Below are 25,724 nucleotides of genomic sequence, written 5' to 3'. Positions count from 1 at the left end.
AGTCTTTGCTTTAGTGCAATGAATTCATGTTCTCTTTTGACTCTTAAAAGAGTAAGAGATTTTAAAAGTTTTCAATGTGATTCACTGAACTAGAAATGTAAACCCCTCTATAGTTTCACAATCAATGTTTACGATCCGTGACATCTTCACTATCACTTGGTTAGCCCCCAACCAAGAGCTAACAACATTGAATGGAGAGAAGTCAAAAGAGGAGATAATTAACAAAATTGAACTTCAATTGTAAAAAAATAAAAAACAAAATGGTATAGAGCGCATGGTTGTAACAGTGTTCCATCTCCATGCCACATCATCACTTTGTGACATATCCCCCTCTTGAAAGAATTGTAATCGCCCTCTGATTACGCCTACAAAACAGACAAAGGACAAAAACTAGTTCAGGAGACACTGACACTAAGTATTGATGTACTAGACCACATATATCCAGCACTTGTATGAAGACGACAATCATTGAACTAGTTTAGGAGACAGTGACACTAAGTATTGATGTACTAGACCACATATATCCAACACTTGCACGAAGACGATAGTCAAAAACTAGTTCAAGAGACATTGACACTAAGTATTGATGTACTAGACCACATATATCCAACACTTGCACAAAGAGGACAGTCATTGAACATTCACATAACTATTCCAGTCGAGATCTTAGAATCACGAACATTGTAATATATTTAGCAATCAAATCGAGACCCCGCTTATCTTTTCACAGATATCTTGATCTACTAAATCATATTACTATCATATCCACGTCACCCCTTGGGTGAGTAAGACAAAATGTTGTATTCATTTCGCCAATGGACCCCTAGGGAGTTAGATGAATAGCACGAAGTGGAAGAGACAGAGGAGATTCTCGTTCACAATATACTTGGTACTCAATAGACTCACATGAAATGCATTGTGAATCTTCCAAGTATCCAATAACTTCAGTCTGAAGAATACATCACTTATCTTTTCTTGGATCTGGAAACGTCCATAGTACCGCATACTTAGCTTTGGAAAAAGCCTCTCATTACCCTTCCATTTTCGTAGGCACGACTTCTCAAACCGTAGTAGCACCCAATCATCTCTCTTCAGCTACAAGTCACACCGATGCTTATCTACTGCCTTCTTATGGGCTTGAGAGTTCTCCAAAGCCTCCCGTACCTTGACAAAAGCAACGTCCAGATCCTGTGTATATTGTACTTCAAAAGTCTTATCTTTGGTGCTCACAATAGGTGGAACCTTCTTGATACCCTCAATAATCTCAAATGGATGTCTTCCTTGTAGACATATGAACTATGTTATTGTAGGACACTCCACCAAGGGAAAATACTTCTCCCATTGAGTCTTCTGATTAGAGATGTATGTCTTTAACAAGTCCAAGACCATTGAATTGGCTATCTCCGACTATCTATCTATCTGTGAGTGAAATGAGGAGAAGAATTTAAGACGTGAGCCTATATTCTCCCAGATTGCCCTCCAAAACAAACTCGTGAAATGGTGATCTCTATCTGATACTACAAATTTAGGCATACCATATAATCTAAAATCCTGTAAGATAAATATCTTAGCCAAATGGTCAGCTTTAGCTATCTTCTTTATCGGAATAAAGTAAGACTTGGTCGATGACTGTCCAAATGCCATCATGTCCACTCCGAGACATGGGAAGATAAAAAATGAAGTCCATTTCTATACTCTCCCAAGGTCTTCTAGGAATTAGTAAAGGTTGTAGGATACGAGGTAGAAATTGAATTGCACATTTCAATGAATCTCCCCTCTCTCTCTCTCTCTCTCTCTCTCTCTCTCTCTCTCTCTCTCACACACACACACACACACACACACACACACACACACACACATTAAGGAGAAGCATGGAACCAACTGCACCATGCATTATCTGATACTACAAATTTAGGCATACCATATAATCTAAAAATCTGTAAGACAGATAACTTAGCCAAACAATCGGCTTTAACTATCTTCTTTATCGGAATAAAGTAAGACTCGGTCGATGACTGTCCAAATGCCATCATGTCCACTCCGAGTCTTGGGAAGATAAAAAATGAAGTCCATTGCTATACTCTCCCAAGGTCTTCTCTAGGAATTAGTAAAGGTTGTAGGAGACTAGGTAAAAATTGAATTGCACATTGTAATGCATCTCCTCTCTCTCTCTCTCTCTCTCTCTCTCTCTCACACACACACACACACACACACACACACACATTAAGGAGAAGCATGGAACCAATTGCACCATGCATTTCAAAGATATAAAGGTTGTAGACACGTTGACCTCCAAGAAGAATATTGCTGCCACCACAAATTTTATAGAGATGCACATTGGGTGTGGATGTAAATGAAGGAAGATATGCAAACAACTATATTAGATATTAAATATGACAAATTTCTCCCAACAAATATCCATATGGAGATAACAAGAGTTAAGAGTGCTCGTATAATTTATTAAGAACCATGAGAACTAGCATATGATTACTACCCTAGGTTGTACACTTTTGCATTCGTATAAACCATGAATTTCTTTCAACATTGGCTTGTAGATCCCCACATAAAGCTGGCCTTCCCCTATATGGGCACCATGCTAAGAGGAACATACTAACATGAGTGGGACTTCTTCAACATGCTGAACTACTGAAAAAGATATCGTCACCTCAAGATGTACATATCACATGAAAGAGGGATATGAAAATGGGGATTAAGGTGTTGGAACTTGGGGTGCCTGTAAATTAAGGGAGGTTCTTCTGTGGATGGTTGTCTTCAATTGCCTCATTTATGACTTCACAATTTCCTCTTTGATTGGCATGAAGCCCCCTTGTCCTTTACATACATTTTTTGGCACATTTCATTCAACCAAATTTTTGACGAGCCTTTTGCTTGGCCTTGCAAAAGGCGGTAGCCTTTACCTTCATCTTTAAAGGTTAAAATACCCAAGGGTTGGAAGACTTCTCAGTTGGAGAATATACAAACATACAAACACTTGCTTGTATACATATTAATCCTCAAGAAACTATTTCTTTAAGATAATCATATGTTGTCAGATTTTGGACATTTATATGATGAAAATAATGGTTCTTTTACCTTGTAGCACTTGCTAAAAATCACCTCAAACATCATCATGCAAAGCTTAAAAACCAAATACTTGCATCTTTCTTCAAAGATATTGAATGTCTTGGTCTACCGTTGGTAACTAATGTGCAACTTGCAAGGGCATACATACAAAAGTTGACCATCACTAGTCAGGCATCCTGACTAGGCTCTCTTAACAAAAGCGGATACCCCACCGTTTACCTTTGACCATCCATGCCTAGGTCACTCATCCAAGGATAACAATACAAAGACACAAGCTTGCTTGATCACTAAAGAATTAATCGTGTTGGAATGCATGTACTTTTATGCCTGTGTGGAAAAACTTTCCTCAATCAAAGAGAGTGCCCTCATCTACTACAGACGACCACCTTGTTGAATGTTGAATTGACACAACCACAAATTAGTAAGCCCAATTCAACACTACAGACGACCACCTTGTTGAGTGTTGAATTGGGCTTACTAATTTGTGGTTGTGTCAATTCAACATTCAACAAGGTGGTCGTCTGTAGTAGATGAGGGCACTCTCTTTGATTGAGGAAAGTTTTTCCACACAGGCATAAAAGTACATGCATTCCAACACGATTAATTCTTTAGTGATCAAGCAAGCTTGTGTCTTTGTATTGTTATCCTTGGATGAGTGACCTAGGCATGGATGGTCAAAGGTAAACGGTGGGGTATCCGCTTTTGTTAAGAGAGCCTAGTCAGGATGCCTGACTAGTGATGGTCAACTTTTGTATGTATGCCCTTGCAAGTTGCACATTAGTTACCAACGGTAGAATGCAAATGAGTTAGAAAAGAGCACATCTAAATTTGTCCTTGCCTTCTAAAAAGTGTCATTTCTTGTCCTTTCTATAAGACTGTGAATGAGTTAGAATGTGCAAATATACATTTGTATAAGACTTAAAAAGTGTCATTTCTTGTCCTTTGTATAAGAATGTGAATGAGTTAGAATGTGCAAATATACATTTGCATTCTTATACAAATTTAGATGTGCTCTTTTCTAACTCATTTGACCTGACTTTTACTCCCAGCTAGACCCCCCCCCCAAAAAAAAAAAGGAAAAAACGTGCAGTGCTGTATGAAAAAGAAATGGAGACTCACGGCCGGTTCCAAAATATTAAAAAATCGGCGGAAGCGGAACCTCTACCACAAACTGTGATCGTCAAGTTCATACATAGAACAACAAAAATGAATGCCCGCAGAGCAGCATCGTGCCAAAGAGATCGCTGACGGAGTAATGGAGCTTGTAACCAGTTCGAGAAAATGATTGATGTAAAGGGCTGGGCTAGGCTAGGCAGGCGACAACCCCACCCCTTGCAAAAGGCCCTGCCAGTCACGAAGGTCTTCAGAATGGTGGTTCCATTTTGTATCACCTCACATGGCCATGCTGCATGCAGATCCCCCCAAAAGAATTAATTACGAGATGCAAGGCTTTACCGCTATCACCGCTATCTTAAGGCTCGAACTGATGCGATGAGACCGGAGACACTCTCTTGCTCGATCCTGCGAGCCTGGTTTGAGATGCCTTCTTCCCTTTCTTTTCATGTGAATGACCCTTCTGATGAGCTTTGGCCGTAATACCTACATTCACTGGGAAGGTCCTATTCTCCATAACCCCAGTCAACCATGTTGAGTCTCTATCCTTTCTCATATGAGAGAATTCCTGAATGATCTGATCATCTATGGGGCAGAATGTATTTTGGAAGGCTTTATACACGAAAGAGGGAATGAGTGCTGCTGTACAGACCAGGAGGATAGTGAGCCAATACAATGGTGATGGAGCACACACCTCAATGAAAATTTTGTATGCTGTTGTGGAGATGGTAGGAGGGAAAAAGCCATAGGCAATCAAGAAAATGTACCAAGAAAGAATGCTGCCCCAAATGCAAGCATGCTGTACCCAAGTGAAGTGTTTGGTAAATACGACAAGCTGGCAGTTGATGGTCCACACAACACATGTATATAATGTAGTTCCCAATACTGCAAGCCCTGTTACTTGGCCTCCTTTTCGAAATGCCTGGTGCTTTAGAACGTTTACAGTAAAATAAAAGACAACAAGTGAGCTTGCCAATCCATTTGCCATCCAACCAAGAATTCGAACCCAGCCAAAATGCAAATTCTTTATCCCTTGCTGATATAAATGTGGAAACTGCAGCCCAATCAAATAGACTTTGATCCATCTCATCCATTAAATACATTCTAGAGGCTGACTGAAGCATAAAGATAGAGCAAAGCAATGATTACCTGTAGCTTTAGCCTTGCCACAACATCCTGCTCAAGCACACCTAATGCAATTACCGGTAGGGATGTAAAGAACACATTGAAAAGGGACATGTACCAGTCGTTGTATGCTGCTTGTCCTGAGAAAGCTGCATAGACTTCATAGTAAAAGATGGTAAAGCCAAAGTGTATATTCTTGTAGAAGAAGTAGCAAATCTGGACCACACAGGAAGAAATAAATGACTAGCCATGAGAATATGTGTCTGCAACTAGCCCTGAGCAGCAATAATATATTCAGTTACCATTAGTGCAATCCGTTTGTAGCACCAGCTGCCATGTACTAGCAAGAGTCGCTCCAAGTAGCAAAATTGTGCCACAGAAAAATCACTTGCCATTGTTGCCTGCATGCTCCAAATAGAAAAGGCTAGGCACACATAAGAGTCTGATTTGTAAGCAACAGATTTAAGCATGTTCAAAACCTGCTCTTGAGCTCACCTGCATGCCCTCAACTCCGCTAATGCCCACACCAACATGTGCCTCTTGTATCATGCCAACATCATTTGCTCCATCCCCAACTCCCAAAGTTATCGTCCTTGTGCTTTCTTTTACCAACTTGGTTATCTGGGATAGCGTCAAACTGTGAGCTTGCTCTCAAAACCAAGAGCACATTGTATTTTTGACACTCACATTAAATATCTTGGTGAAAGATGAGAGCACTTGAATCCTACAAATTAAAAGAAGTCTTCTCGCAGCTATGGACGGATGCATCTCATGTAATATGGATGCTCAGAGGTCTTCAGCCCACTAAATAGCCAGGTTAAGTGTTTGAGAAACACAGAGAGAATATGAATTACACAAGATGAATGTGTTTCATGTGAGGAGGCCTGCCAGACAAAGAGAGGACTGCTCGCTGCCCCCCCCAAACCCCACCCCACTCCCGCCCCTCCCCCGTTTCCTTGCTCCTGTTCCCTGTGGCCAGTGTTTTCAATTTCGACTTCGCCTTCACCACTTTTGCCTTGCCTTTGCTCCAACTTCGTTCTCTGTCATAGCAGCAGACAGAAATGGAAAATTCTGCTCTGCCATAGAGGGACTCGATTGAAGCCCCCTTGCCCGATTCCGCGGAAGCCACCATCCGACTTGCTCTTTCGCAGACAGAGCAAGCGAGCTTAGAGGCAGAGGTGGCGTGCCTTCAAGCCACCTGCAAGATCATCGGCACCCAACCTAGCAAAGGGAGGTGCGTGATCTCCTCTTGACTCACCTTTTAGCAGAGGTGGGAAAGATCATCGATGTTCAGCTTCTGGGGCGCAACTATTATCGAGATGGCGTCCAATGAAGGTCATTGCGATGAGCCCCCTGGCCATCCGAGCAGCCGAAGCTCATTTCGACACTGGTGCCATGGCTTCAATCCGGCTACCAATGCTCTTGTCAAGGAGGTAGATTTGCCCATTCCGGTCTACTTCTTTGGCCTGAGGAGAGAGTACCTCTCGTTACTTTCCAGGATAGGCTCCAAGATTGGGACTGTCTTGGAGACACCTCGCACGATAGTTTAGGCAACAGACATATCCTTGTACGTGTTCTTGTTCGAGATACCCATACCCTCCCAAAGGCCATTTTACTTCCATGGATGAAACTGTTGAAGTGTCAAGCCACTGAAGAATGGAGCCAACTTGCACATCCCGGCCAAGGGGCCTAAACCCTAGAAGCAGCAGAAGAAGTTTTACCAACTTGCAAAGTCTTGCCGAGTGGCCTAATTTTTAAGAGGAGTTCCCACCAAGACCCCGTCCGATGGAACCCAAGTCACCTAAAGGCATTAAAATAAAGCACCCACACCCCCAGAAAACTGGCATACAAAACTAATGACGTGGCAACAACACTCATTTACGAGCCTTTTTAATTTTGTATTATCCTTTGTAGCCTTGCGCTTTCTATTTTAATCACCAATTTTTAGCCAGTTTTCATCGCCATAGCTTTGCTTTGTACATTCTCTATTTTCTGCTAGTGTGTGTATCCAAAGCTTCAACAAATCAGTGTGCTTAGTTTTCACAACATCTCCCTTCAATATATAACGGAATCTGCCTCAGATACCATCTGCTCTTACAAATGCAGGAAACAGATAACTGCAGAGTCTTTGGAAATGGGGGCAATCAGAGCTTGCTTATTGGAGGATTTTGAGGATGTGGGGAATGCCTGGGAAGGCCACGAACCCACAACTGAGGTGCTCAATTCCAGCTCAAGCTCTCATGGACTGCTTGAATTATCACCATTGTTTTTTGGTACTCAGATGACACACGTCTTGCGCTACATTCTTACCAAGACTACCAAAGCCTCATCCGCCACAAGTGCCTAGTATGGGTGGAAATAGTTGACTTTCCACGCACTTGGCGACACTTTCTTCCTATGCAATCTTCTCACTTGGGGAAAGTGATATGTCCTCCCAAACTTGATGCCCATACAAACCGTTTTGTGTGCTTTGGAACACCGATGTTCCCACCCCAGAGAGCATTACTCTCAACTCAAGGGATCCTCTCATTAAAAAATGCCCCTTCAAGCTCAAATGGGGGCAACTTGCAAATTCATGCTTTGGTTGTGGGAAATCCGGACCAATGCAATCTAAATGTTCTAAACCTAATTTGAAACCTCCTCTTTCAGCTATTCCTCAACTCGCTGTTTCCAATGAGAAAGAGGTCTCAAACCCTTGGTCAACCTCTATTGGGCCTCTACTGTAACTGATACTCCACCTCTGGATAAAGACAAAGTCAAATCTGCTACTTCCCCAAATACTCCGAGCAAGGAAAAGCTTGCAATTGCGCATGAAACCAGGAACAAGGGAAAGAATGTGGATTTGGGGGAGGGATCTCCTTGGGTGAACCCGAAGAAGACCATTAAAATACGCTCTCGGCTTTCTTCCCGTAATTGTGTGCCTCTTGCCGTGAAACTTTCTGAGGCAATTGTCATCCTCTCCCTTCCTTGGGTGGCCATGGCACATTTTCTTTGTGGGAGGGATTTTCCCCTAGGTTTATGATCAGAATGATGTTCAACGCCTTCAATTCCCTAAGTACCTACTTTGTAGATTTGATGGGGTACATTTCCTAAGGCCTTAGTGTGCTTGGCAACCCAACTGAGTTTGTTGCCACCACCATACCCTTGTTTCCTATTTGCAGAGTAATCTCAATAGTCTATCAGTCATGTAAGGCCCTCATTGCTTTGAGGCATGGCCTGCCCAACAACATACTATATGCATTGCCCACATCCAGCACTAGGACAGATGCAAAAAACTTCACACCTCCAACCTCCATCCGTATTGAATCCATCATCCCTCTAGGTTGGGACACCTTTTTTAGGAGCCATACCCTTCTCCTATGCTACATGAGATCCATGGTTTGCTGTCACAAACTGATGGCGTGGCATGACCTGTGGACATTAAAATAAAGACTTCCAATTATAAGTTGTTCCAACTTATGGGCAACTGCCGACGGGACCAAAGGGACACAAAGACATAAAATAATGCGTAGAAGCTATTGACGTGGCTGGCTTGGCAACCCAACTGAGTTTGTTGCCACCACCATACCCATATTTCCTATTTGCAGAGTAATCTCAATAGTCTATCAGTCATGTAAGGCCCTCATTGCTTTGAGGCATGGCCTGCCCAACAACATACTATATGCATTGCCCACATCCAGCACTAGGACAGATGCAAAAAACTTCACACCTCCAACCTCCATCCGTATTGAATCCATCATCCCTCTAGGTTGGGACACCTTTTTTAGGAGCCATACCCTTCTCCTGTGCTACATGAGATCCATGGTTTGCTGTCACAAGCTGATGATGTGGCATGACCTATGGACATTAAAATAAAGACTTCCAATTATAAGTTGTTCCAACTTATGGGCAACTGCCGACGGGACCAAAGGGACACAAAGACATAAAATAACGCGTAGAAGCTATTGACGTGGCTGGCTGTACGGATGCCATGAATTGCACTACTGATGTGGCATGCTATACGGAATTCCAAAAATCGTGCTGGCTGTTTTCGATGCTAGCGTTTGGCACCAGATGCTTTTGGAACTGAAGCTTTTCATGTTAACTACTTTTCCAAGGCCAAGGGCCTTTAAAAATGACCCTAGGGCTCTCTCTGGTTCATTCAGAGCTGACGAGCCGGTGGACAGAGGAGAGTCCAAGGCACCTGTACTTGCTCAATTGTTAATACAAAAAGAAATACCGAAAGGGGCTTGGCGTCTTTGGGGCCAATCTCTCTAGGCACGGAACTACGTCAGACAGTGTCAACAGAAATGAGCTGTGATTTATTTTTGTGAAGTGTTTCAAGTAAATCTCTCTCGTGTCGCGATAGACTCCAGACTTGGGGTGTCCAAGTTTGTTTCAGTGGTATAAGAACTCAGTCGATTTCTCTTCTACCAGGAAATCCGATCCCTTTTCTCGCGACACACATGGATTCAGGCAAGAATCAGACGACTCCTCTTGCCACCTCGGGAATGGGAGGCAATATGGGAAATTCGAGTGGATTAGCAGAGCACGAGTATGGGCCACCTCGGCCTACGGAGTACCAACTTATGAAGATGCAACGCCAACAGCAGGTTGATGAATGCGCAAAGCAGATGCTCCAATTTGCAAAGGATCCACAGTATGCCAAATTTTTGACCCGACACCCGATGGATGAAGTGAAGACTCATTGGCAGAAAGCCATTTAGTCACCCATATTCTTCCCTCAAGCAACCTCCTACTCCAAGGATGTTTACTAAAGAAGAACTTAATGACGTCGTCGAGAAACAAATCAATCAACTTTTAGAAGCGAAGAAGCCGTCTGAAGAAGCGCAACAAGGGGACTGACTACCCCGGTTACCTGGGCCGTCAATTTTCTTTTGCAAATGCAGGAAAACAGAAGAAGCATATACGTTTTGAAGGACTACCCAGTTCTTCTTCTGACAATTCGGATAGCTCTTTCTCTTCCCATTCGAGCGAGGAGGACAAAAAGGGTAAGAAGCGAAGCAAGAATCAAAGTTTTGGAAAAAAACAAGAAGAAAGAAAAGAAGAGCAGATCCCAACCCGACAGTTCTACTAAGGATTCATCTTCCTTTGACAGTTCGGACTCCGATGATCACATGTTTTATGCAAAGAAGAGACACTTTTATAGAGCCAACTAGTCTCATTTTCTCGAAGACAAGGGCAAAAAGACCAAGGAGTTTAAGGTGGACGATCAATAAAGTTTTAATCCTTTTCCAGATTCCGAGATGTTCCCAAGGCTTTAGATTTTATTCAACAGTTTGAATATAGCATTCTCTAGAGGGCGCTACCCAGAGCACTCCAAGATCAGGAGGGCAACATCATTCTTGCAAGGAAACACACGAACGTGGTGGTCCACTCTCCTTTTGAGGAGAGAAGCCCCGACTAAGTGGTTAAAGTTCAAACGGCTCTTTATTTCTTCTTGGTTGACTCAGGAGTACGAACGAGACGTGAGGACCGCTTAGAACCATCTTCGGATGACCAAGGCTAACAATTTGGATGCTTATTGTGAAAGATTTCGGGATGCTTTTCTACCGACCTCTTCTTTTAAGAAGGTCACTTTCAAGGAGCAAATCGAGTCGTTTTGTTGTGGACTTCCCAAAGAGATACTGCCTTGAGCAGAAGTCCGAGTCCATACAACAACTGTTGGGACATGCTAAGTGGGAATTCTCTATACATTCGGGTAACTTGACTTACCCCGCTGATGAAGTTTCGACACCAAGGACCGGACAAAGTTCGACAAATGAAAATGAAGAAAGAGAAAGTTCCAGAAAAAGAAGGATGCACTACCCCGATTGACCGAGGAGCAGAGAACTGAATATCTCAAAGAGGGAAAGAGTTTTGACTGCGGAAAACAAGGATACATCTCTGCGAGGTGTCCTGAAAAGGCAAAGCAAGGACAATCACAAGATAGGCCAGAGAGCTCTAGAGCAGCAGAAGAACGTGGCAGAAAAGGCAAGATGAAAGCAGGACTGGTATCAGATTGTATGGGGACCCACACGAGTCAATGGACGAAAGCAAAGAACTTTGTCGCACATGGGGAAAAGTAAAAGATGAGGAAGCCCTCGTCTTCTTTGATGGAGGAGCCCAGGCCAACTTCATTTCACCTAATTGGCGGCTCGACTTGGAATTACGTCCGACAAGATGCGGCCACACGCGGAGGCAGTTCTAGCGGCGCCCAGACGGGATGTTGCCATTACACCTGTCATTGGCAAACTCCGTTTGCAGTGTCAAGGGTATTTAGGGTGCGAGGACTTTTACATATGCCTTTGGAAGGGTGTGACGTCCTCCTACGAATCCCTTGGTACCACAAGAACAACGCCGTGGTTGACTATCTGGCCAAGAAAGCGACTTTGACGAATGAGAAGGGCATGAAAATTGTACTTGAATGTAAAATTGAAGGGCAAGTCCGTCCCTATTATATCGGCTTCGGCAATTTTGAAATTAATGACATCCAGTCTTTTTGTTTACTCGATCTACTTGAAAGAGTCGAATGATGAACAAAGAACCAATATGTTTGAATTGGATAAAGAACGACAAGAATTTATGCGCACACATGCTGACTGTTTCTTTGAAGGCCTACGAGGCGAGTTACCTCCACCTCTAGAAAAGAAATCATGAACCAAGTGAAAGAACTTCTAGAAAAGGGTCTCATCCAACCTAGTATATCACCTTATTGTTCTCCAGTTTTTTTGGTACTAAAGAAAGATGGATCTTGGAGAATGTGCATTGATTCTAGAGCTCTCAATAAAATCACCATCAAGAACAAATTCCCTATTCCAAGGATCAATGATATTCTTACCAGACTTCAGGGATCCTCTTGTTTCAGCAAGATTGATTTGAAAAGCAAATATCATCAGATCAAAATCGCTCGGGGAGATATCTACAAGACAGATTTTCGGACAAGTTTTGGTTTATACGGTGATGCCTTTTGGCCTCACATATGCTCTAGCAACATTTAATCGAATGATGGATAGGATTTTCCGAGAGTAACGGTCTTTTGTCCGCACTTTCTTTGACGACATTATAGTTTTCTCCAGGAATGAATCAGAGCACCAACACCATCTGCTATAGGTCTTTCAGGCATTGCGCAAGCATAGATTGGTTATCAATGCCAAAAAGAGCGAGTTTTTCTTACCGGATATACATTTCATCGTCTCAGCACAGCAGGAGTACAAATGGACCCGGCCAAAATTGGATGGTGGACGACATTGTTAATGCAAGGGCAAGCACCCGCCACTTGGGTTTACTTCAAGCAAATGTTTGTATCTGCTTGGCTGTCAAATGAATTTGAAGCCGACTTCATGATAGATTGGCACCACTTACTTCAACTTCATGCAAGATCTTGCTGGAGTACAATCGGAGGTTTTGTAAAGCGCTACTCTCAGTGACCTCCTACAGATTTGTGCCACTGACAGAGCAGATAGAGAAGTATTGTTGTGGGCTGCCTAAAGGGCTTCGCGATTACTGTACCAAGAACAGAGTGGCTACCCTCACTCAGCTTATGGCAGTTGCGAACACTGGTCTTGCCTTGTTGAAAGGAGAGGACAATGGGTTTCTGAGCAACGAGAAAAGAGGGCAACAAAAGAAAAATTCAGTGAAGAAGCCCTTTGTGAAAACGGCTCCTGATGCGTCACAGGGGTCAGAAAAGGCCACCAAAGACAAGGATTCAGCTTGGACTTCTGGAGCACAGGCAAAGAAACAGAAAAGGAAGCCTTTTGTGCGCAAGTCGCTCGAGGAAAAGAAGGTCCTAATGGCTGAAAATAAATGCTTTATTTGCGAGCAGTCTGGTCACTTTGCTACCAATTGTCCACAAAGGAAAAGACCAGCTGACTCAGAAGATAAAGAAGACTAGAAAGGCAAGAGGCCTAAACCCACGGCAGGTTTGGTGCCAGACATGGTGGGTGACAGGCCCAGTACAGATGCCATTGAGTTATAAAGGACATGGGGTAAAGTTAGGAATCACACAGCACTCATCTTCTTTAATCCAGGTGCCAAAGCCAACTTTATCTCACCAGAGTTAGTTATGAAGCTGGGCATCAGAGCTGAAGAGATGGGGTACACAGCAGAGGCAAGGTTGGCATGTCCTGGCCACTCAGAATGTGTTACTTTCATTATTGGAAAGTTGTGTCTGCATATAAAGTCGTATGTGGACACAGAAGAGTTCTACATCATGCCGTTGGAAGGATGTGACGCCTTGTTGGGGATCCCGTGCATGTTCCGACTACATGGAGTCTTGGATGCCTACAACAAAAAGATCACCATAGGGGCAAAACTCACATCTTGGATGTAAAGCTAAAAGGAGAGTCAGTCCCTATTGTATCTGCTTTTGCTATCACTTCTATAATAAAAAATCATCTTTCTGTGTACTTGATTTTTGTACGTGATGTCTCAGATAGTGATCAGTCAAATTTATCTGTGTTAGATAAAGAAAGATCAGCATTTTTGCAAAAGTTTAGTGACTGTTTTTCTGATTCATTACCGTCGCAATTGCCGCCAGAGAGACCTAAGGACCATCGGATAGATTTGGTGCCAGGGTGTAGCCCACCAAATAAACCTCCCTACAGGTTTAGCGTGGTGCAACAGAAAGAGATTATGGGCCAGGTTGAGGAGTTATTAGAGAAGGGGCTGATTCAGCCTAGTTCTTCACCCTTTTGCTCCCCAGTGCTCCAAATGCAGAAGAAGGATGGTTCATGGCGCATGTGTATTGATTATCGTGCTTGAATAAGAATACCATCAAGAATAGGTTTCCTATTCCTCGAATTGATGATATTCTCGACCGTTTAGAGAGTGCTACAATTTTCAGCAGGATAGACCTTAAGAGTGGGTACCATCAGATTCGTATAAGGCCAGAGAATGTGCACAAGATTGCGTTTAGAACGACATTTGGTCTTTATGAGTTTCTAGTGATGCCGTTTGGGCTAACAAATGCTCCTGCCACGTTCAACAGAATGATGGACCGGATTTTCAGCTCGCATTAACAGTTTGTTGGGACGTTCTTCGATGACATGATAGTCTATTCGAAGAATAAAGAGGAGCATAGGCGTCACTTGACCATTGTGTTCGAAGAGTTGCTCAGTCACACGCTACTTGTCAATCCTAAGAAAAGTGAATTCTTCTTGGAAGAGATCCACTTTCTTGGCCACATAGTTTCAAAGGATGGTATCAGAATGGATCCCACAAAGGTCGAAGCTATTGAGACATGGCCAGACTTGAAGACTATGCACGATGTCAGAAGCTTCTTGGGATTATGTTCCTACTATAGAAGGTTTATCAGGAATTTTGCAGAGATAGCATCGCCTCTTCATGCTTTGCAAAAGAAAGAGGTCACTTTCAGATGGACCCATAAAGAGATTTCAGTTTTTAGTCTCTTAAAGCAAAAGTTGACTTCAGATCCAGTAATTGTTTTGCCAAATCTCAAGAAGTCATTTGTGGTCCAGTGTGACGCGTGTGGCAGTAGCATCAGAGCACTGCTAATGCAAGATGGACAAGTAGTAGCTTATGAAAGCCGAATTTTGCAAGGGCCAGAGAGGACTATGCAAATCTATGAGAAAGAGCTCTTGGCCGTGATTCATGCGCTTTCTAGCCGGAAGCACTACCTCTTAGGTGCTAATTTTGTTGTCCAAACAGATCATCAGACCTTGCAATACTTCTTGACACAGTCAAAGTTATCTGAAAAGCATATGCGATGGGCAAATATTCTTTCTATGTTCCACTTCCAGATTATGCATGTGGAAGGCAAGAAGAATGTTGTGGCTGATGCGTTATCAAGGAAGCCACAAAATTCAGCTGTGTCAATTCCTTATCATCATGAGCTAGATGACACGAAGGAGCAGTATACGGCTCATGAAGATTTTGCAAGGATCTTTGAACAGTTACAAGAGGGGCAACATCACGAGCACTACCTCCTCAGAGATGGTTTTATGATGATGCATGGTAGACTTTGTGTCACTAGGCCACTGCGACATAAGGTCATGGAAGAGAGTCATGTCCCACCGTATGCAGGGCATTGTGGCATTGATGCGACAGTTAAAGCGGTAGAGACTTCTTCTATTGGCCTACCTTGAGGAGAGATGTGGATGCCTTTGTGCGAGCATGCATAGTTTGCCAAAAGGTCAAGTTTGATAGGCAAAAGGCACCAGGGCTGTTACAACCACTGCCGATTCCGGATAAGCCATGGGAAAGCATTGCTATGGACTTTATCTTTGATCTTCCAAGAACGCCAACAGGGAATGATGGTATATGGAGCATTATCTACAGGTTTAGCAAGCAGGCCCATTTTATCCCTGTCAGGAAGAAGATAAAATCTGATCAGATGGCACGCTTGTTCATGTACAATGTGTTTAAGTACCATGGTATGCCACAATCGATTGTCAGTGATCGTGATCCTCGCATGACCAGTTTGTTCTGGAGAGGATTGTTTGAGAACATGGGCACTACGCTCAAGTTCTCGTATTCGTTTCATCCACAAACTGATGGACAGTCAGAAGAGGCTAATTCTACTATCTTAGATCTGCTAAAATGCTATGTGTCAAATAATAAGGGCAAGTGGGAACAGTATTTGCCCATGCTTGAGTATGCGTACAATAATATGGTGCATTTGTCAACTAGCAAAGCATCTTTTGAGATTGTTGAAGGCGGCCAAAAAATTCCTCCCATTTTGCATACAAAGGACAAGATCTTTGAGGCAGATCGATATGTTGAGAACATGGATGAAATGTATAAGAAAATTAAAGTTGCCTTGGAGAAGACTCAGGCAAAGCAGAAAAAGGCTGTTGATCGTCACCGTCGTGAATTGCTGTTATCACCTAGTGATTGGGTATTGTTAAGGTTCGAAAAGGCAAGGTTAAAGAAGATGAAGGGCAAGGAACGACTGTTTCCTAAGCTCAATATGCGTTATTATGGGCCTTTTCAAGTGCTTGACAAGATCAGCGATGTGGCTTACAGGCTGAAATTGCCTGATGCGTGGAAGATTCATAACGCGTTTACGTGAGTCTTTTAAGACCCTTCGTGGGTGATGTGCCAAAAGATAAGCCAGATGAGGATCATCCAGAAGTTGAGGAACTTGATGCGATCCTGCTACCTGAGCAAGTTTTGGCACATAAGGACCAAAAAGTTAAAGGACAAGTTGCAAGACGCTATTTGGTGAAGTTCAAGAACTATCCGCCTATGGATGCAAAGTGGATGGAAGAGCATGAACAGTCAGAGTCACAAAATGTATTGCAGCTTTACCTTGAAGCCTTTGGGTTACAACCTACTTATGCCCCAAGTTCCCCCAACCCAACGTGTGCAAAGGAGGGGTAGTGATAGAGCTAGCACATCAAATGTACGTATGAATTCAGTGTAATAGATGGAAATGACACAAGTATGAAGGTCTCATTGAGTCATTTGTATCTATGTGTACGACCTTTCTTGCGGATACATGATATGATAAAAGAGTGTTCATAGCACAAGATCATCAATGGCGTGTATTTATGGCATGCAATCGAGGACGTTTGCGATTTCAAGAGGGGAGTATGTCACGAGGACGTGGCAGCTGTTAACTATGTCACGAGGACGTGGCAACTGCTAACCTTAGTTGTTGGTTTCTTTCCAACGATTTTTGTTTTATTTTTGAGGCCCTCCTTTTTAAGTAGCAAACGGTTGGACATTGTATGGCCAATGTGAACAGTAGTTTCACCTGCAGACGGGAAGTGGTCGGCATTGGAATTCGTAGTAAGAGGATGTCTAGGCTCAGAGCAAGATCATGTAGGTCCCCCCGTCGCACTTAGCAAGTTGGTGGATACTAGGAAGTGAACTCAATAAAGGCACAAAGTCAAGGTGGGACTACCAATAGAAAGTATCCGACAGTTGGGCCACATTGCACTTTTGGATGTGGTCCCAATGAGGATAGATGGTCAGATGAGTGGGAGCCCAACGGAATCATTTCCTAAAATTTAGGGAACTGCTATTTTGGGCCGTGAAATGTGTTCGCGTCATTACCTCCGGTATGACTAGGGGAACATTTTACAACTCTGCCGCGAAGTCAACTGGACAACCAGTCGAGAGATTTTTAAGCGGAAAACCCGAAACAGGAAAATGCTTGTAAATGCGCGAAGTGGCAGATTCTCACGGACTCGCCTCTTACAGAAAAATGGGCGCTGAATTTTATGCTGGGAGAGGCCTCATTTTGGTTTTTGTCACAGGTTAAGAGCTATGGAGTGCTTTCTTTCCCTCTCATGTACAGTGTGGTGCTAGGAGTGATGCCCTGCACGCTACACACTACTCTCTCTCTCTCCCCTACGTGCAGTTATGTGATGCCCCACAAGAGGGCTCTTTATTTGACTGATATACAGCTGTGTGGGTTCATGCTTTTGTGCTGAGGCAAGAGCCTCCTTGAGCAAGAACAGGGGTAGCTAGCTGCTACTCCAAAGCAGGCACCGGTGAGGGTCATAACCTCACCGTACAGGTGCAAATTCAGCGCGGTGTATGCGCAGAAAATTGACTGTTTTTCAGCCATACGGACGCCAGAACCCTTGGGAATCGTGCCCCATTGACAGAGGACAGCTAGGGGACTGTTTGGGGCTGAAAACAGGGCAAAAACCAGTAAATACAGCGAGCTGAATTTACTGCTTTTGGGCTGGAATCAGAGGGTATACGCCAGTGGAAGTGAGTTCTAGCAGGGGAATTGGTTTCGCGCAAGTTTTTGGGATGTTATGCTGCCGAAATTGCCGAAATTTGGCCAAATCAGGTAGTATCTAGAGGGATACGGTAAAGGGTTCCCCGGGACTCTACTTTGTAATTTACCCTCTCAAAGAATAAAGAAATACCAAAAGGGGCGCCAATTTTGGGGCCTACAGGTTGTCGGCGCCTGGTCGGAGCATTCTAGCTTCCAAGCCATGTGTGTGCTTAAGTGTTAATTCCCGTCACAAGTTTCCTTGCACGTTCTCTCTGTGTGTCTAAAGTAAAGAATTTCGGGTGAAAGCCAACGCCTACCGCCCCACGGGCCAGTTTCACCCCTACTCTTAATCGTGCACATTCCTAGCACCTACTACTCATCTTGGGTTTTGGAGCACAGATACAAAGAGTACTTTTGTAGGAAGTGTATATCTTTCTCTCTGGTGTCGTGACAGATTCCAGACTTGGGGTGTCCAAGTTTGTTTCATTTGCAAATGGTGCTTGTTGGTGGGTTTAGGCCCGGGTTTCGGCTCGACTTTGGGTAGTCATTGGGCAACCCTACTCTTAATCGTGCACATTCCTAGCACCTACTACTCATCTTGGGTTTTGGAGCACAGATACAGAGAGTACTTTTGTAGGAAGTGCATATCTTTCATTGGGCAACCCCCTGCCTTAATTGCGCACACTGTTAGGGCCTACTACTCATCTTGGGTTTTGAGGTACACATGTAGAGAATACTGTGTAGGAAGTGCCTATCTTTCAGAGGCAATTGTCATCCTCTCCCTTCCTTAGGTGGCCATGGCACTTTTTGCTCCCTTTGGGGGAGGGATTTTCCCCTGGTCTTTTTTCAGTTTATGATCAGAATGATGTTCAACGCCCTCAATTCTCTAAGTACCTACTTTGTAGATTTGATGGGGTACATTTCCTAAGGTCTTAGTGTGCTTGCCAACCCAACTGAGTTTGTTTCCACCACCACACCCTTGTTTCCTATTTGCAGAGTAATCTCAATAGTCCATCAATCATGTAAGGCCCTCATTGCTTTGAGGCATGGCTTGCCCAACAACATACTATATCACATCCAGCACTAGGACAGATGCAAAAAACTTCACACCTCCGACCTCCATCCGTATTGAATCCACCATCCCTCTAGGTTGGGACACCTTTTTGATGAGAACCATTCTCAAAGCGAATGGCGTGGCTACCATGCACATGCCAGCTTCACTCTAGTTGCCTCTGGCATGACATTGACTCCTGCTACTCCATCTTTTTCATGAGACAATTGAGTGGCCACGTTAGTAGCTATCATGCTTCGTGATTTTAAGAAGGCTTATTATAGAGTCGATTGGGCTTCTTTGGAGGGCACTGGGCAGAGGATCGGTTTCCCTTACAATGATCAGAGGTGTTGTTGCATTTTATCGTACTGCCTCCAATGCTATCACGAATAGAGGCCACATTGGGTGGAGTTTTCCTTTGTCTCACTCTGTAAGGATGTTCCTAGGCAGCTTACTAGTTTCTGTTTTTGAGGCCATGTGGAATGAGTTAGACACTTTCAGACAGCTATTCCAAGTTGATAGTTAGAGTTAGTTCAAACCAGACATAAGCTTCAGATCAGACCAGACAATAAATGAAAGATAAGACAAACTGAAAAGAGATTGACACAGAAACTGAGAACTGAAACTAGAGTTGTATTATTCAGATCAGACAATTGTACACAAGTGTAGTCAGTGAGACAAGCCTTCTTCTTAATAAGAATTACAAAGCATGAACAGCTCTTAGCTAAGAGTGTGCGGTAACACTAGGCTTAGGATTGAGGAAGGGATCCGGTATTAGGTCCCTGCAAATGAAGTAATGGACCCTATTTATAGCTCTCTACTAGCTCTCCGACTGCCTGTTCCCTGTGTCAGTTACCCAGTAACTGATTTTGGCAGTTACCAGCCTAGGCGCCCCAGTCTGGCCGCCGTTCTAACCGTTAACATTCCTTCTCCCCTTTCTTAGATTTTGGTGTATACCAAAATTTGCCAGTGAACAACCAACCAGTGTCAGTTCATCGAACACGCTTCTTCTTGTTTGGTGCCTTCTCTTTTGGAGCTTTATACAGTACTTTGTATGGTTCTGAAGCGCTTGGGCCAGGCCCCGTGTTCTCCTTCTGAATTAGGCGGTACAGTGCCTCTTGCTCCGGCTGCTCTTTTCTGACTGTCTTCATTTCAGCTTCATATGGTGTTAGTGCATTCCACTTCTTTGTGTCACGGTCATATGAAGTTCTTTTGCCTCTGATTAGGCGGGGCTCTGGCCAACTTATGATAATGAGACAGTGTGAATCCACCCCTGAGGTAGTGGCTGATTACATTTGATTCTAGCCTCAAACAGAATTTCAACCATGTCACAAACTGATGACTTGATGACTTGGCATGTAAGGTGCAGCGGAAGCGAATGTTGAACTTTGCTCAAGATGAGTGCTCCAAACTGTGCTCAAGGGTTCCTTTTACTTATGGAAGGGAGAGCCTTTCGTTCCTTTAATGAGAGAGTGCAAATGATCGCTAACAAAGTGAAAAGACACTGTGAATGAAGGTGCTGAGTCTGAGAGAGAGATAGAGAGAAGAATACGACACCAGACTGTTGTCAAACCCTCCTCCAAGGGCCCCTCTATCAATGGCAAGAGAAGTTTATGCTATTGATTGCACAAATCTGGTACAAAGGTGTTGATGCTATGATGCAATGACGATCTAAATCGGAGAAGAGGGCGACGACAAGGCTGATGACGGCTGGCTGAAAACGCTGACTTCAGTGGCTGAATTCGTGGCTATTGCTGGCTGAAAAACACATCTGGTTGGAAAACGTTGTTGAAAAACACTGCACTACTGCAGGTTGCTGATTTTATCTGCTGAAAACGCTGGCATAAGCTGTGTAAAAATGCTGATGCAGGCTGATCAAAACGCTGATGTTGGCTGATCAAAAACGTTGGTAGGCTGATCTGCAAACGCTGGTTTTGCTGGGGTCTTGCTAAGGAGAAACACTAGATTCTACCTGGGCTCTCTCGGTTTCTTCTGCTTCTCTAAGTGACTGTCAAGTTTCTTTTATATTAACTTGACAAATTTGCCCTACCCAGTTTCCCAACAATCACTTATTAATAATAAGTGAAATGGCTAAAATAGGAAAAATGGGTTTCGTGTACTGTAAAATGCTCATGATGGCTACTTACTGTAATTTTGATGATCATGTTGTGTGCAACCAGAGGATATGCAACTACTCTAAGTGCCTGGACATGCACGGCCTGCGAACAGAATCACAAAGGTGCCAGAACACTTCCTAAGCTGACTGAACCCTGGACCAAACGTAGCTTGTCTACATGCACATAGGGTTAGATGTGCACGTGACATGGCATGACCCTGTGGACAGCAGCCCTGCTGTACGGACAGGCTGACGTGGCAGAGTGCCACGTGGCAGCGTACGGACTTGCACGTTTTCCGTTGGTTGCTAACGTGGCCTGGCTGTACGGATTTCCGCAATCAGCGCTGCTGCCTTTTGTGGTAGATTTGCCGAGTTATTTTTGGGAAACATTGCTTTTGAGTTTAATGCTTTTAGGGATCTGCTTTTAGCAACCCTTGTAAACCTTTATAAGTGACCCAAGGGGGGCTCACTTCTCAGAGCATCTGACGAAGAGTCTGAGAGCGAGCACCCACGGGAAGTGAACTTTGCTCAAAGATTAATATAAAAGAAATACCGAAAGGGGCGCCAGTCTTTGGGGCCAACATCTCTTGGCATGGAACTATGTCGAGCCGTGTCGACTCTTAAATTTGTGAAGTGTTTTGAAGTGAATCTCTGTTGTGTCGCGACAGAATCTTCACTTGGGTGTCCAAGTTTGTTACAGTGACATCAGAGCACAAAAAGATTCTTCTTCTACAAAGGATCCGATCCTTTTTGCAGCACACACAGGTTTTTGTGAAAGAATCTTCGTGTTCCGACCCCGGACTCATTAGCCATTCCAACCCTTCGCACATCGCACATCGAGCGCGCTCTTGTCTTCATCGCTCTGTCTTACAGGGCATAAAGCCATAGAAAATCCCAGATTACACATGGTTTCTCGTAGAGAAATCTGACAGAGATAACACCTCTCAGTGGGAAGGCAAAGAAAAGTTGAAAAATCCGGCGCGGGAATTGAAGAAAAAAATGAAGCTTTGAACAAAAAAAACTTCGGCGGAAAAGTTTGCCAGAACGGAGTACAAACGTCAACTGCAGATTGGTATACGTGTGAACAAATTGTTAAGTACTCTAGAGACCCGAGATTGAAAACACCTGAAGAATTACATGATTGATAAGATTTACTCGAGATGGCGTGTGGCCATTGCTTCTCTTCTCAGGTCGGGAGGAAAGCAGGAAGGACGGACGAGTGCTGAAAAACGAAAACTGTACTCGCCGAAAGAGATGGACAAGAACTCTTGAAAAGAAGATGAACCAAAGAACCACCAGAAGATTAACTTGAGAGTTATAGAGCAATAGCCGAGTGCGGAGAAAAAAGGAAAGATGAAAGCAGAACTGGGACCACATTGCGTGGGGACCGACTTGAATCAGATGAACGAAAGTACAAAACTTTGTCGCACATGGGGCAAAGTGAAAGATCATGAAGCCCTCATTTTTCTTTGATGGAGGAGCCAAGGCCAACTTCTTTTCACTTGAATTGGCGGCTAGAGTTCGAATTACACTCGACAGGCTGAGGCCACAGGCGGAGGCAGTTCTATTGGCATCCGGAAAGGATGTTTCCATTACACCGACCATTGGACAACTTCGTTTGCGATGTCAGGGGTGTTTAGGGCACGAGGACTTTTATATCATGCCTTTGGAAGGGTGTGATTTCCTCTGAGGAATCCCTTGGTACCACAATCGGGCTAAGAAAGCGACTTTGACAAATGAAGGGCAAAGATATTGTACTTGATGAAATTCACTTTCTTTACTCGATTTTCTTGAGAGAACTGAATGATGATTGAAGGTCGAATATGTTTGACCTTGAAAAGGAACGACAAGATTTTCTACAATAGGGGCTGACTGTTTCTCTAAAGGCGTACAAAGCGAGTTGCCTCCTTTACGTCCTGAAGATCACATGACTAATTCTTGGTAGTACACCACCGAACCGGCCACCTTACAGAGTTAGCCAAGGCCAAAATAAAGAAACAATGAACCAAAATAGATTTCCACATTACAAGGATCAATGATATACTTGACAGACTTCAAAATTCTACTTGCCAAATTGATATGAAGAGTAATTATCATCAGATTTGAATTGCTCCTGGAGACGTCTGCATGACAGCTTTCGACGACTTTTGGGATTTTCAGAGAGTTTTAAGCAGGAGTACAAATGGATCCAACCAAAAGTGAGACTCTCCGTGATTTGCCTGACTTGAAGAATGTTCATGAAGTTACAAGCTTTTTTTGGGCTTGTATTCTAATTTCTTACTATCGGCGGTTCATTCGGAAGTTTGCAGAGATAGCTTTGCCTTTGCACATATTGACTCAGAAAGGAGTCCCTTTCTCCTGGGGACGGACAGAGGTGACTGCCTTTTAGACACTTAGGGAAAACTGACTACTAGACCAGTCTTAGCTTTGCCAGACTTGCAAAAGCCATTCGAAGTTTCTAGTGATGCTTGTGGTCGTAGTTTAGGAGCGGTCTTGATGCAAGAAGGCCATGTGATTGCTTTTAAAGCAGAATGTTTTTAAGGCCAAAATTGGTAGCACAAATTTACGAAAAAGAGCTATTGGCAATGATCCATGCTCTTAATCAATGGCGACATTATCTACTCGGAGCCGATTTCACCGTTTTTATTGATCATCAGAGTCTACGCTACTTCTTGTCACAGAAGCAGCTTTCAGAAAAGCAGATGTGGTGGGCTAACATCTTGTCACAGTTTCACTTCTAGATTGTCCATGTTTAGGGACAGAAAACTTAGTGGCAGATGCATTGTCTCGGAAGCCCCGTCTTGGCTATTTCCGCGATTCATCATAGAAGCTTCAAGGATATGGTTGATAAGTACACCACCGATCCGGATTTTCTTCAATGTGTTTACTCGGATACAGAATGGGGAGATAGTATCAGGGTATTCCATACGGTATGGCTACTTGATTAAGAAAACAATGTTGTGTGTTACACAACCGTCGAGGGAAAAGGTTTTGACTGAGTGTCGGGTCACCGCGGCATTGACACCACCTTGAAAGGTGAGGAGCGTTATTTCTTTTGGCCGAGACTCAAGAAGGACGTGGACGACTTTGTTCGCAATTGTTTAGTATGCCAGACGGTCAAGTTTGACAGGCATAAGGCACAGGGATTACTACAGCCTTTACCCATTCCCACCCGCCCTTGGGAAAGTATTCCAATGGATTTCATCTTTGATCCCCCAAAGACATAGAGTGGACACGATGGCAAGCAAGCTCACTTCATTCCAATGAAGAAAACAGTCAAGCTGAACCATTTAGCGAGACTGTTTATTGCACAGATATTTCGATTACATGGCATGCCTGAGACAATAGTCTCCGATAGAGATCCCCAATTCACGAGTTTGTTTTGGAGGGCTTTTGGGAGAACATTGGCACGAGGTTACAGTTCTCGTCACCATTCCGCTCGCAGACAGATGGGCAATCTGAGATTGCAAATTCAGCTGTTCTGGATTTATTAAAGTCTTACATCTCTGATCAGAAGACTCAATGGGAAAAAAAAAAAATGGAATTTGCCTACAATAACACAGTTCACTCTTCCGTCGAAGGCGCCATTTGAGATAATTGAAGGTGCTCCGAAGGTTCCACCCTTTCTCGACACTAAAGACAAGATTTTTGAAGCCGAACAGTACACAAGGGACTTGGACACTGCTTTTGCCAAGGTCCGGGAGGCTTTAGAGAAATCTCAAGAACGACATAAGAAGACAGCAGATCGACATCGACAAGATTTGAAATTGAAGGAAGATGATTGGGTGCTCTTACGTTTTGAGTAGGCATGCCTAAGGAAACAAAAAGGAAAGGAGCGGCTTTTTCCAAAGCTTAGCATGAGGTATTATGGCCCTCCCCAGATTAAAGAAAAGATAAATGATGTCTCCTTTCGACTCAAGTTGGCCGATACTTGGAAGATTCACAATGCATTTCATGTGAGTCTCTTGAAACCTTTTAAAGGTGAGGTGCCAGTTGATGGGGAGCCTGATGAGCAACCTGAAGTGGAAGAGAGCGAGGAGATACTTGTTCCTAAACAGGTTTTGGCACACAAGGAAAGAAAGCTGAAAGGTAAAGTGATTCGGCAATTCTTAGTTAAATTCAAGAACTAACCCGCATTAGATGCGAAGTGGATGGAGGAGGAGGACATAGCAGATACTCCTCCGATTTTGGAACTTTATCTTGAAGCATTCGGTTTGGCATAGTCTACTCCGATAGAACCCCGAACTTGGCAAGGTTGAATCTGGTGCAGCGGGTCTGCACAAGAGGGGAGTCACTCCGCTCTTCCTTTGTCAGTAAATTACCTCAATTGAATAAGGCCATTGATGTCCCCTTTAGGTTTCAGGGATATTGATGGGTTGACAGTATTCTGCTGAATGCCTTTATGAAACGGAATTCCCGAAATTGAATATGATTAATTTGTACTCTCTCATTTGACTTGTTTGAGTGCAGGAACTGAAAGACGAAATGACTGCAACATTTCGGACTCATAAATCTCTATAGACATGATCGCAATAAGGATCAGTTAATCCGGCATCAGT

The 25,724-nt window shown here is 43.6% G+C and overlaps 1 protein-coding gene across 7 annotated transcripts in view; it reads right to left on the bottom strand.

The window, feature by feature from the left end:
• Window positions 1-124: 124 nt before the first annotated feature.
• The window catches only part of LOC147445236 (putative phospholipid-transporting ATPase 8), a 119,354-nt gene continuing 93,754 nt past the window's right edge, over window positions 125-25,724 (bottom strand). For 6 of the 7 annotated variants that reach the window (XM_086524793.1, XM_086524790.1, XM_086524792.1 and 3 more), the window contains 4 exons: window positions 5,818-5,943; window positions 5,625-5,723; window positions 5,347-5,538; window positions 4,205-5,251 (listed from right to left, as the gene is read on the bottom strand). In XM_086524793.1, coding sequence (XP_086380919.1) covers window positions 4,556-5,251; window positions 5,347-5,538; window positions 5,625-5,723; window positions 5,818-5,943 — 1,113 coding nt within the window. In that variant the 3' untranslated portion in view covers window positions 4,205-4,555. Of the gene's footprint in view, window positions 366-4,204; window positions 5,252-5,346; window positions 5,539-5,624; window positions 5,724-5,817; window positions 5,944-25,724 lie in introns of those variants that run through there. The other variant, XM_086524796.1, reaches the window with a different exon arrangement.

This window comes from Adiantum capillus-veneris, chromosome 12, assembly GCF_014529385.1.
Source record: "Adiantum capillus-veneris isolate H3 chromosome 12, ASM1452938v2, whole genome shotgun sequence".
Lineage (NCBI taxonomy): Eukaryota > Viridiplantae > Streptophyta > Polypodiopsida > Polypodiales > Pteridaceae > Adiantum > Adiantum capillus-veneris.
Note: the sequence above shows the minus strand (reverse complement) of the source record. Positions and strands in the feature narration are given on the sequence as shown.